This window comes from Girardinichthys multiradiatus, chromosome 5, assembly GCF_021462225.1.
Source record: "Girardinichthys multiradiatus isolate DD_20200921_A chromosome 5, DD_fGirMul_XY1, whole genome shotgun sequence".
In the NCBI taxonomy this organism is placed as follows: domain Eukaryota; kingdom Metazoa; phylum Chordata; class Actinopteri; order Cyprinodontiformes; family Goodeidae; genus Girardinichthys; species Girardinichthys multiradiatus.
The window spans coordinates 48,086,205-48,099,774 of NC_061798.1; the positions used below are offsets into that span (position 1 = coordinate 48,086,205).

The 13,570-nt window shown below is 38.4% G+C and overlaps 1 protein-coding gene across 1 annotated transcript in view; it reads left to right on the forward strand.

Annotated features, from left to right (window-relative positions):
* The first annotated feature begins 3,065 nt into the window (after positions 1-3,065).
* Positions 3,066-13,570, forward strand: part of bnc2 (basonuclin 2) — a 224,429-nt gene continuing 213,924 nt past the window's right edge. Inside the window, exon 1 of the mRNA XM_047364402.1 lies at positions 3,066-5,835. Within this exon, the coding sequence (XP_047220358.1) occupies positions 5,833-5,835 (3 nt within the window). The 5' untranslated portion in view covers positions 3,066-5,832. The remainder of the gene's footprint in view (positions 5,836-13,570) is intronic.

A 13,570-nucleotide genomic window follows, 5' to 3' on the forward strand; every position in this document is an offset into this window, starting at 1 on the left:
GCAGCACAAACACAGAGTCGTTGACCTTAAACACAGCATCTTTGACAGGCATTTCTGCAATTTCTGTGCACTTAATAAGTCAACACGCGCAATAAGCCAATACAGTGTATTACAGGCCCAGCTGCTTTATTAAACTTGCAACAAGCTGCCTAAGAGATGCGATTCTTATACTTGAAAAGCTGAAACCAGTGTTATTACAAACCTTTTGTTAACATTTAATATCAAATGCTTTTCACTACAGTGTGTGAAGACATAAAAGAGTCACTGATGCCGACAGCATGAGGCTAAAACTCTGAGTGGAAATATTGCTAGAATTCGCATGCGTCTTTGTGTTGCATTGTAACATTTGATATATTAATTAACAAGAGAGGTTCCAGCAATAAAGCAAAGCTTTTGAATGTGTTTTGGAGTTCTTTATTTTTAAAAGATATTCTTGCCACAGTGGGCTTTACTTACAGGAACCAATGGCAGACGTGCAGCAAATTGTCCGAGACCAGGAGTCAAACCCCTGGACAGCTGCGTTGAGGACTCATAGAACACGGCAGATTGGACTAAAAATGTGTCATGTGAAAATGTCAGTCGGAATATTCTGATCGGATTTGGCAGGATTGGAATGAAATTGTAATCCGATCGAGAAGGGTGGTTTATGCCAATTGACAATCTGATCGGCATGCATGTAAACGCTTGACAGTCAACATGATGTATTTCCACGTTGAGTGGCTAGTCGCTCTGGCTAGATGCTAACAGAATTTTCAGATGGGTAAATTTCCCTGACACATTTTTATTTCGATCAGCCATTGTATTCCGATTACTTATGTCCATATAAACAGTATGATCCGATTAGTTTTTGTTTTTTAATTAGAATAAATTTTAATCCAATCTTGAAATTATGTGCATGTAAACTTAGCTATTGAGTCCTGTGAGTTGCCAACGTAGAACCATCATGATACAATCCGGTTGTGCAGTTGCTTCTCATCCAAAAGAGTCAGCTTCCTCCTAATTCTGCCATGAATAAAGAGTGGGATCAAATGTCTTCCTGGAGCAGCTTCTTCCAACAATCCTGGAAGGAGGCTGATTTTATGTCTGGTGGACCATACCTTTGTTCATTTAACCATATATTTCTTAACATTACCCATTTTTTGGCAAAGAGAAACAGTGCCACAGTATCACATATCCTGTGCCATGCTTCAAAACAGACACAGGGCGTTTTTCTACATTGTCATTTGATTTACACCAAGCGACCTGAGAATGTATTCTTTCTAAACACTTGTATCTGACCAAAGAGTTTAGCTGTCTCCATGTTTACATTGGTGGTGGTAGGACACCAAAAGGTCTTTTTTACTGAAATATCGCCCAAGTAACCAGTTGGAATGCAGGTAGTGTCTAACAGTTCTTATGGAGACTCTCTGACCTTAAGACACCACTCTTTCTTGTAGTTCTTTAACAGTGACCTGTGGAGTTTTTCTTTCCTCCCTTACCATCACTGTGTGTTGTGGCAAGATAAATGTTGGTCCTCATTTAGCCTAGTTTGTAACAGTTCCATTTGCTTTCATGTTTTTTACTTATTGCTTTGATTGTAGATACAGAGGTTCAATCTTCAGTTGAGTATCTTATTTTCTTGTAGCTATTTCCTGACTTCTGTGTTATTTGTTGGACATGTTCTCTTGTCTTTCCTAAATTGAAGAGTGGTTAAAAGAAATGGATTTCTGTGTCACATCATATTTATACCCTACTGAAACACAAAGTCATGAATTGTTAACTAGAAGTAGTCAGACACTCTGATTAACTTAAAAAAGTGAATTACGTATTAAACAAATGTTGTAATAAGAATTGTTAGGGGTACCAATAAGTGCAGCACCTGTGATCTTTTTCAGTGTGATATATTGTTCTGGTTGAATAAATGCCCTCAAGTTAGAGGTTGAATTTTCATGAAATGCTCCGTTCATGATCATGCTACTTTATTAAAAGATTTTTTTTCCCACATCCTAATAAATGTGATCAACACCACATGTCAAAGCTGCTTTTTCCTGTCTTATTATCACTGCTTAACAGAAACATTTTATGATTTAAATTAAAACTGTATCGCAGCACTTGGAAGTCCTAACGAAGGGCTTGATTTTTTTAAAACAATCTTTTAAAGGCGTTTTGTTTGGTGCTCACATAAGTATGTAATATCTCATTTAATTAGCAACCTAAGCCCTCTGACAAACAGGCATATGGTCCTCGCTCTCCCACAGCCTTGGCCAACAAATGAATATGCATATCCTGGGACCTCCAGTAGCTTGTTACTCTGGAATGAATTCTACACAAGCCTAATCCCTGATCTATTATTTACCCCTTGACCAAACATGCAAGTGGGGCTTCCAGACGCTTGACTTGATAGAAATGAGTGCCATGGGACTCGGCTGCCTGTCTCACCCAAGTGGAAGAGCCAGACTGAGGCAGAGGAGCACAGAATGTTCCACACACACATACATACATATCCACATACCCCTTCAACTCGTCACTCTCGAGATGTCTCAGTCAAATGTTGAGCAAATTCTCGTAAAAACAAGCAATCTATGAAAGTTTAATGAAGGCGTCAGTTCTGTGGGATCTGGGAAATCAGTGTCACATTCTTGCCGAAGCTGGAAACTGTTTCCAACAGCTTCAAAGTTGCATATTTGTGCACTCAGTGATGTGCATGTGTCACAGAAAACCCCCAAATGGAGTAAATTCAGGTAGGTGAGGTAATCTAGGGCAGGATGAGCATCTAACCTTTGCCTAAAAATCACCATTAACTGGTGACTTTATTAGGTACCCCTTGCCAGTACCATATTTGACTCCATTTTCAAGCCTTCCTTGCACAGATTCAACAAGGTGTCAGAAACAAAATGTTCCTCAGAGACAGAGCTGGCCCAAGGCATAAGCAACCTACTGCTTATGGCCCCCAAACCATCAGGGGCCTCTCATAAATGCTTGAATTTAAATACAGATCATAGATGCAATATTTTTATAATTGTTTATTGAGAAGGAGAAAACTAATACATTTGATCTGATAGTTTCAGCACAGATACATTCAACATTTTTAAATTGTTTAAAATTCATCTTTAAGAATAAAAGAAATTGGCAAGTTTACTTTACAAAGAATAATCTTCATAGTTTGATGGTTGTGTTACCATAAATAAGCTGATGGCACGAATTTTTGATGGAACTCATCTCAGCAAATTATAAACAATCATCTGAGTTTAATTTTAAGATCAGCCAATTAAACTAGACCAACTCTCTCCGATTCCACCAAATCTGTATTTAAATGCTGTTATTGGTGTTGGCGTTCTTAAAAGGAAGAGTGGGCCCAAATCTAATTTCTCTTAAAGCCCCAAAGAACCTAGGCTCAGTCATGCCCAGAAAGTTTGGTCCATTTTGACATGATAGTGTTAGCAAAAAAGGAAAAAAAGCGAATCATCTTGGATTAAGGTCACGGCACACTTCTGCAATCGATTCACATAAAATAGGTCTATATAACTCTAAATGAATGACTGGTACATCACCCACGTCACATCCTGTGAAATTTCATTGATATTTACAGGTCTGTGTCCAGGTAACACACAACAGGGGCATTTCAGTTCAGTGACTTTTCTCTCGAACAGTTCATTCATATAAAGAAATCTTATATTTCTATAAGAATGTGCTCATCATGTGAGCGCTCATGAGCTGTGCGTGATCATTTCTGGTGATTTTAGTGTAATTTACATTATATGAGAATTAAACTCCAAAATAGCTGGTAGTGTTGGCCCAGAGTGTTTAATGAACTCCAAAGTCAGAGCAGTCATCTACCAGGACATTACAGAGCACCTCATGCTTCCCTCTGCTGAAACGCTTTATAGAGATGTTGATTTCATTTTTCACTGCCAAGAGGCAGTACCAATAACTGCTTTCATTTAATGGTCATGGTACCACTATGCCTGACTGGTGACCAAACTTATGGCCTAAACCTCATACAGAAACTATGGGCTACTGTCGAGGAAGATTAGAGACACCAGAACCAACAATGCAGTTAATTTAATGGCTGTTATTAAAGCAACCATAACAACTCAGAGGAGCCACAGGCTGATCTCCTCCATGCCGCACTGCATTGATGCAGCAATTCATGCAAAGGATGCCCCAATCAAGCACAGAGTGCAAATACTGTGCAGTCTGTGAAGATACCATTAAGCTGGCTTACATTTCTGAATTAAAAGTTCTTTTGTTTTATTGCGCCGATTAAATATTCTTTTACAAACTGATTGTTTGGCTTTTGTTAGCTGTCAGCCCAAATGATCAAAATTAAATAAACTTGAAATAGAACACGCTTTGTGTAAATATTACTGATAATGTATGAGTTTCATTTTGTGAATTGAATTACTGAAGTAAATTACATTTTCAATGATATTCAAATTCACAGAGAGGTGTCTGTAAGTGGCCAATCATGGAAGCTGTAAGGCAGCCAAAATATCTAACTCTAAATAATAGTATGGTTTTACAAAAAAAAAATTGTAATCAAGAAGCCTGTGATTTAAGCCATGAGTTTAGAAAAGAAGGTAATAAAGTTAACTTCCATGTTTTGTTGTTTTCTGTTATTTTCATGCGCAGATTAGTTTTTACGTGTTTTGAGCACACTGATAACAAAGCTAGGCTACGACAGTACATGTTTGTATTTAAAAAAATAAAGAAATAATAATATATAAATACATAAATAAATAGAAATCTAAGTGTGAATCTGCACTCAATATCAAAGTCGTGAGCCCCAGTACACTTTTAGGTCTAACAACACCCCTGGACTACAACAATGGCAATGCGTTTAAAAAACAAGTCACTGAAAGTTTGTCTTAGTCGTATTAAATTAAAATACCGTTATGACATATGATGCACTCTTTATTTATTCGCATAAACTTATTGGCACCTGGAGAAGTTGTAATACAAGTTTTTAATTTTCTAACAAAAAGGTGTAGCTTAAAAAAAAACCTCCCCAATCAATGTATTTTGGTGTTCATGCCTTTTGAACCGAATCAAACGTGATTTCTTTCAGGCGACATTGTTCCGACATTTAACCCGTCTGATCTGGATGTGCGCGGCAAAAACTGCCCTGAAAACTTTTCAAACGTCGCACAAGTTCTTCTTATCTCGGGGCTAAGGCTTTTCGACACATGTCTGCAACGACAAGATGGGAATTTTGGTGCTGACACAGGGGGGGAAATCGGCTCACCGGGGACCCCAGGCACAGCGTCTCGGGGTTCGCTGAAACAGTGGTCTGAATTCACCCAGGTTACCCCTGCAGCCCCGGACCGTCCGCAGCTCCTCGGCGCACACTGTGCTGACTCTGCACAAGGAAATCACCAGGGAAGTGTAAAGAAGGCGTTTTTTTTTTCTCTCTCTTCCCTCTTCCCCGTTTTTTCATCAGGTAGGACAAGCAGCAACAGCCCAGCTCCTGCTTGTCTGTGATTCTTGCTTGATTTCTTCACTTTGCGGGTTTCAGGCGACACAGGCGCAGCGCTCCTCTCCGGGACACCGACGCGTATCCCCAGCCGACGCGCGAAGCGGCTGCGACTCTGCGATCCTCCTGGATAAACCCCCCCATCCCAAAAAACAAAAACAAAAAACTGACTGTGTTCTTCGGGTTAATAAAACTTGTCAGAAACATCGAGGCAGCGGTTGTGAAAGAGAAAAACCGAGCGTGGGTCCTGGTATCAAAGGCAGCAGGACTGAAAGAGGGAAAAAGTTCCCCCACTTGAGGGCGAAATCAGACTTTTTTCAGGACGCAAAGTCTCGAAAAGCCCCAGGAGCCCCGAGGTCTGTCAGATACAACATGCAGCAATGGTAAATATGATTTTTATGCTTTTGATTTCTTAATTTAATCAAACTAAACTCTGCAGCACATTCAAAATAAGTGCATTTTAACTTTATTTGGACAAATATTCACAGATCAGACATGAACTTACCAAAAAATGCCCCTATCTCACTGAAATAATTGCTTATCTTCAATGTTTGTGGTTAATATAACTCATCTGAGGACTGAATCTAAGTGAAACCCTCACTCCATCTTTTTCTGATGTTTTCCCTGGTTATTTATTCTTTGGGTTTGCTTTAAAACAACCACATCTGATAACAAAAGCCAAAGGCCCCTTTCTCAACAGAAACCAAGTTCAAATATTTATAAAAAATTAAAACCTCTTATGCAGAGTTAAGAAACTGAGTGGATTTTGTTTGAACACACCACTGATTGTGTCACTGTTTACAGTTTTAAACAGACCTGTAATTATCAGCCAGTAAATAAAAGGTTGATGCACATGTGCAGTTGGATGTAATTTCATTTCTGAACATTTCTGAAGTTTTGTGTCAGGCCTGAAGCCACTCTGCAGATTTCCTTCATTGGCTGCTGCTGTTGTTTCCCTAAACCTATTGATTTCCTGAAAAATTCTGCCTTGGACGTTTGCTCTCTTTGTGATATAGTCTGAGAAACAAACAAGACTGGTTAAATGAGATGTCAACAAAAGACTAGCTTTTTTAAAAATTTTTATTTATTTATCTGGGTTTATTTATTGATACAGAACTTTAAATGCATCCTCACTGCAGACTTTGTGTTAGAGTATACCTCCAGAGAGGTACGTTTTTCCAAACTCTGACATGCAGAGGAGAGCCTAGGTATTTTAGATCCGTTTAAGAGACTTCTGTGTTTACTTTTAACAATAAGAAACAAGGAGACGGAGGGAGGCAGGGGGTGGAAGCAAAAAAAAAAACTGTTAAGTAAACAGAAATCAAGATTATTGTTGCCGCTTCAAAGCTCTGCAACATGCCTGACAGGAAAATGTTTGTACCATAAATGTCTATCTCAGAGCCTCGACCTTTTTTGTTCCAATTTACAATTTTCTTTAATTATCCCCGTGCTGCTGCTTTTTGAGTCATTAATTGAAATGATGTTTCAACTGTTCAAGCTTTCATACTGTTGTCCTTGACTGTTATTGCATTTATTAACAATGTGTAAGTGCTTTTGAGTTCAGGAATTAAATTACCCTAAACAGTGAAATAATTTTTATCATTTGAGGTGATTCAGGTAAAACTATAGAAAGTATGCAGCGATTAACGTCACCGTTGCTTTAGCAAACTGATGGCTGGCGATGGGTGATGGTGCTGCTCTGTGAGGTTATAGAAAAAGTTAAAGTTGTCAGCGAGGCTGCGGCTGGGTCGTGATTCCTCTGGGTCTGGGAAAATCAGAGATGTGTGTGTGTGTGTGTGTGTGTGTGGGGTGGGGAGTGGGAGCCACTGGTTAGTCGGTTCAATAATCTGGTGGACAGGTAGGCCTGTGACGCCCCCATCCTTAGAGAGGCTCCTAATGAAGAGAACGGCTGCTTAATGGTGCTCCGCTCTGACCCCACCAACCCTCGCTGTCCCCCCTGCTGGCTTCCTCTGATTACTGCTCACATAGAGAACCTCCACCCTCACCCATCCACTCACCAGCACTCTTCCTCCACTCCGCTCTGTCTGTTTCCTTCTAAACTCTCACAGTCTCTCTATTTATCCGAAAGGAAGTGCATTAATCTTCTTTGTATAAAACATTTGGTATCTTTGTAGAAATTTCAGTATTCTCACTGATATTCTTGTATTTGCATATTTCTTTCAAATTACATTTTGTTTGCCATTTTCATGAAATAATCATCAGATTTCCTTTGTCTGGACTGAATTTTATAGATGTAAAGGTGGAAGAAGATACAAGTGCAAAGTAAGAGGAAAATGCAAAAAAAGTAATCTATTTCTATTTTTGTCTGTGTGTCTGCTGTCCTGGCAGCTTAGGTGAATAGTAAGGTGGGACTGGTTGTCTTGCAGTATCAGTGACAGATTTGTTGTAAAAATTGGGAGAAAACAGGACATTCTCCCCATGATTAAAATAATCATACAACAGGCCATGTCTGGTTCAGGCCACAAAAAAGACAGGCCTTGACAATAAAGAAGACAGAGTTGATGACGGCAAAGAGTAAAAACAGATGGGGGGTGGGGTAGATAAATGACCACATTAATGACAAACATATGATAGAAAATTAATGAAACATAACATTAATTGCAAAAATGACAATAATTTAGTATTATTATTAGTAGACACAGTGTTTTTGGTATTAATAGTATCATGGGACACAAAGTACATGTTTGTACTGCACCCACAGTCATACCTGTAGCATATATAGTACATAATTTCTTAGCTGCCTCGTGCTTATTGTTTCTGCATGTTATGGTGATCCTGCTTGCTTCCATATGTGCTGCCTGTATGTGTCAGTATGTGCTGGGATGGAGTCTGTAGTTAAATAACACACAGAGCTGCAGAGGGGGCCAGGGGCACTCCCACCAAACCCAGGAACAGACCCCCAGCATGGTCAAAAAACATAAACTGATTTCAACTTAAACTAAAAATTGTCTTTTCTTCGTACTTATATGTACAGATTTGAAGCGAGACAGTCTGAGTACACTTTTTCCTCTCACCTGATAAAATTAAAGCAAAATTTTTGCAGGGTTTTTAATTCACCCAGAGGTGGATCCCTGCTGTAATGATACATCCCAGCTATGCCCTATCAGTGATCTCCTGTGTGACTGATAGTGTGTCTTGGCAGTGACAGAAAAGGTAATATTTTGAAAGTGGGAGTGGGAGGCTGTATATGTAGCGGTGGCTCGGTGTAAAAACCTTTGAACACAGCAGTGTAACCTAAACCGTGAACCTTAGTGACCAAACAGAGACGCGATGAAATGTTAAAACAAATTGGATCGCAGGACTTCTAATTTAATAAAGACCTTAACTTAGAATAACATACATGTGAGGGGGATGATTACTTTTCTGTTTTGCCTCTGTACACAAAGTATGAAACTGAATCTTCAGGCACTTATTCTCATGAAAACATAAGAAAATCTGATGTCTGTTCATGTGATTCTTAGAGATACATCAGAAAATGTAATGAATTCGAACCCAGAGGAAGAAAAACCATGGAGTCAGGACAACTAGAGCAAGTTCAATCAGATCTTTTATTAACATTCTGGCTTTGTGATGCTGTGGAGTCACACGATAATTAGCATTTTTAAACAAATACCTGCAAAGTTGTAATTATTCAAATGAGTTTGCAGTTCAATGAGGGATGTTGCAGACCATAACGAGCTGTTATAGTTGGCTGATTGAAACATATCTTCAACAGGAGAGCTGACAGCTGAAGCACTGGAAAGGATTCTAAAACTAATTCAAGAAGGTCATTTAACCTGGATAGGGGCAAAAGATGCTGGTTGTTAACAGCCAACAGTGTCTAAATGGTGGAAAATTCCCCAACAAAACGGAAAGGATGTCAAACGCAAGGGTGCTGCTTTCGTGCCTTTTTAACAGTTCATACCTTTCCAGTTTTGGTCGTTTCATACCCAAAGTTTTCATGTCAATTTCCAGCTGCCAGGAGGATGTTTCATATCTGCTCTGGCAGCTTATGATGTAAAATCATTTTCTATAATCTGCTCACAGACTAGACTTGCTAAATATTTTCTACCGGCAGAGGTTATTTGGGTTTGATCATGGGTCATAATCTGCCATATTTTCGTCAACTAAACCAAACAGAGATAAGAACCCCACTAAATGGAAACAGTGTGGAATATAAAGTCTTAAAAAATAAGTTACGCTTAGGTATACATTGATCTGAAAACTTTGGCTTGATATCTGTATTAATTTTGCAGTTATGGCCAATTACTGATATGTACCTATATATATATTTCCTTATTCCTGACTTTAGGCATGTTTATGTGGACATAGGTATTCAGAATAACGAGCCAATTGGAATAAACATACGTCATGTAAACGTGCCAATCGGAATATTCTGATGTAATTCAGCTCATTTAGAAAGACATTGTATTCCAAATGAGAGGGGTGGTTCATGCCAATTTACAATCAGAACTGCGTCCATTAACCCTTGTTCTGATTGGGGCAAACTGACCTGACTGCGTATGTGTGCCCTATGTCACCATGAAGCATTTCATCCTTTACCGGCCAAACTTGGAGGGATGTTCATTTCCTCCGCTCTTTCATCCTGTAACACAGGAACAGCAACATCATGTGTTGCTGTTCCTGTAGTTTAACTATGGAAAGCAGTAACACCTCAACCACTTCCAGAATCTGGCACAGGTCCATTCTGGGTGCTTCGGACACTCAGAACAAACACACTTCCACGTTTGTTTTTTTCAGCACAGGTGAAAGTACAACTTCTTCTGTGGTTGTTTTAGGGAAATTTGACAACTCTGCCAAAGTGCTCAGAATTAAACATGGTGCATGTAAACGGACATCATAATTGGATTATTAAATGGTGTATTTCAATTGATTTATTTTTTTGTTCAACCTGAACATATTGAAATCTGATCAAGAAATTTTGTGCGTGTAAACATAGCTACTGCTTCTCTGCTCTAGTTAAACACCCACAATCCCGCACTGCATCAATATGACTGTCACATGACCAAACAAATAACACATGGCTAACCCCCTCCCCCTCTAGAAACACAAATGGCAACACGATCGAAATAACATTGGTCACTAATATCAGCCCAGTTTTACTTAAAGGACATTAAAAAATGACAAATGTCGGCCGATACCGATGTTTATGCCGCCATGTTGTGCATTCCTAGATATAATTAAATTATACAAAAGATCTGAGCATTTTTCTGAGTTTTATCTTTATAATTTATCACTATATTTACCTACTAAGAGAAATAACGTGATATGCAATGTTTTAAGTGCAGGGGTATGAATCAAGTACGAAACGAAAGTATGAAACGCAGATATGGCAACGAATGGATAAAACCTAGCGAAGGAGTGACCTAGAACTAAACATGCAGGTAGACCAAGGAAGACATCAGAGCCTCAGGACAGAAGAATCGAAACGATAGACTTAAAATAGAAAATGTATTACAAAAGATACTTAAGATTGATGGACAGAAACAGGAGTCGAAGTTTGTGGGCAAACTATGTGCTTGGTGCCATCACAAAGAAACATCTAAAGAGTTGCTAAAGAAAGCAGCATATTTCCACAGAGAGTGATGATATGAGACTGTATGTGAGGTAGAGGAGCAGGGCAGCTGCAGTCATTACTTCTACAGTAAATAGACAGATCAACATTAAAACATTTCCTCTTTCCATCAATCTAGAGTAGGTTTGCTGATAATTAAGTCATTTTTCGCAATGATCAAGCATCAGTTCACGAAGCAAAGGTCTGGGGAGAGTTTTATGGTGGTAAAGTATGGAGAGAGAAAATAAGCATATCGAAAAATATTGCAAGACCTTATTCCTTTATTCCTTATTCCATGTTTTAAATTGAACACAAAGAATGAAGAACAGTCTTGGATTTTGACATGAAAATGTACAGGAACCCTGAATCATTATGTGTTGGATTCAGAACTATTCCCTCAGTCAAATAACCTGCTGCACATTTTTCTCTTTTATGTGTTATATTTCAAAAAAAGGAATTGATTAAACGTTTAAAGTGGCAGGTCAGACCTCAAAGAAAACAAAAAATCGGTATGGCCTGGAAAAGTCTGATCCGTGCATTTCTAGTAAAATAAAATAGTTTTGTGCCAATTCTCCTTCTTAGTGCTATAAAGCAAAACAACATACTCAGAGGAGTTGTAGTTATACGAACATAGCATTTTGGATTTGATTGTTCCAGGCTGGTTTTATACAAACACTTTAATCTGCTAAATGATAGTATTGTCTGCGATGAAACGAAGGATCACATTTGCAATTGGCAAATTAATCAGATTAGAATCAGTCTTTGGTAAAAGGTGTGTTTAAGCTGTAAAGCTGATACTTGTCCCTACATGCTGTTCTTTTTTCTTTTCAAGCTTCATTTTGTGTGTTCATCAAAATGCTTTCTGCAGGATTCAGGAAACAAGGATATAATGAAAACCTGGGCAAGCGTCTGCAGGAGTATCATTGTCTTTACTTAAAGTCACTTTGTGCACAACTCTGTCCTTAAAAAAACACATTAAGCACATTTTTAGATCTTCAGAGACATGAACATAACTCTCAGTGTTTTTTTTTAGCTCCAGTTTAGGGGGCCCTTAATTGATTCTGTCCAAAACTAATTACCAGCAACAGCGTAAAATAAACACTTCAGCGTCACGACCTGGCTACGGTCCAATCGGTGGGGAGGTTACATTTCACTCGTAATCCATACGTTGTTCAGCGGTGGTGGGATATAAGTCATGTCGGGTAGCTGGAGCTGTAACGAACAGGAGTAGAGTTGTAACCAAATGGCTCAGTTGGGAGGTATAAGGGCATGCGATATAATTTATATTTTATGGCTGCTGCCTGCATGAACTGCAGTGCAGATTAAAGTTGTTGGGTTGATTTCCACGAACAGGCAGTGAGAAAATCTGGAATTTCAACTTTTGATTGAAACTCCAGGTTGAAGTTGTGTTTTTTTTTTTCAGAGTATTTTCTTAGGTTTCCAGACAAAATGATTTCTGTAGACAGAGAACATGAGGATATTTGTTTGACTGAGCAAATTTTTTCTTTCTCTTTTTTCTTTCTTTTGGGGCGTGTGCGTTAATGGCCGTGCCCCGATGACTGAAAAGGTATGGAGAGATATCCTCAGGCCATACAGAGTGATTTGATTAAAAGAGAATAATTTGCCCTAAAGGTGTCTTTTGACTTCTTCCTAAAAAGCTGGTGGAAGAAATCTGATATGACAAGATAAGTGGTGGCTCATGAAAAATTCCTGAGGACTGAGAAGTAGCATGTTGATTTTGAAGTTATTGCCCCATGTCTTTGCTCGTAACCATCTTTGCTCGTAACTCGTGACTGACACTGTTATTTTACCTGAAGACTCTTTGAATTGATTCCCCTTTTTCCACTGTAGAAATTTCTCATGTAAAAATAAAGACAGACATGAATAAAGGAATTTCCTAAAGTTTCCAAGTATTTCCTTATTCTTTTTTTTTTTACTGTAAAGCACTGTTTAATGATGCAGGTCAAATATGTCTCTTTGGTTTTTTTGCAGTAAGCATTCAAAAAGAGCATTGATTTCAGTATTAAACACTGCCATCAATTAAACGGGTTTCATTTAAGGGATCACTGATAATTCACCTGCCGGAGACAATTTTCAGGTTGATGTTTTTGATTTGATGAGATTCAATAGCTAATTACTAATTCACGTCAGTATTTTGCGGTTTTTCTTAAAAATGTTGAATCCCCATTTTTTTGTTTGTACCAAAAGAGTGAAGGATTTATGAAGCTGTTTTAAAGGGTCTGTTGTCAGTGTAGAATATTTCAGTCCAGGTTCATATATTGCATCTTTATGTTGTCTCTTCAGAAGGTGGCCTTAACTCCAAACAAACATTGAAATTGCTTCTTTTTGTGTTTTTGGTTATGCAATAAAGCTTTTATAGATGTCAAACTGGTCTAAATACGTATATGTGTTCTTAAATGGAATGTTATCTATTTCTGTAAAATGTTGGAAAAAGGAATACAGTTTGCAAGCTGATAAAGACTAAATAATCTATGTAACATAAGTGTCAAATTCTGTGCATATATCAAAGACCTGTCAAAGAA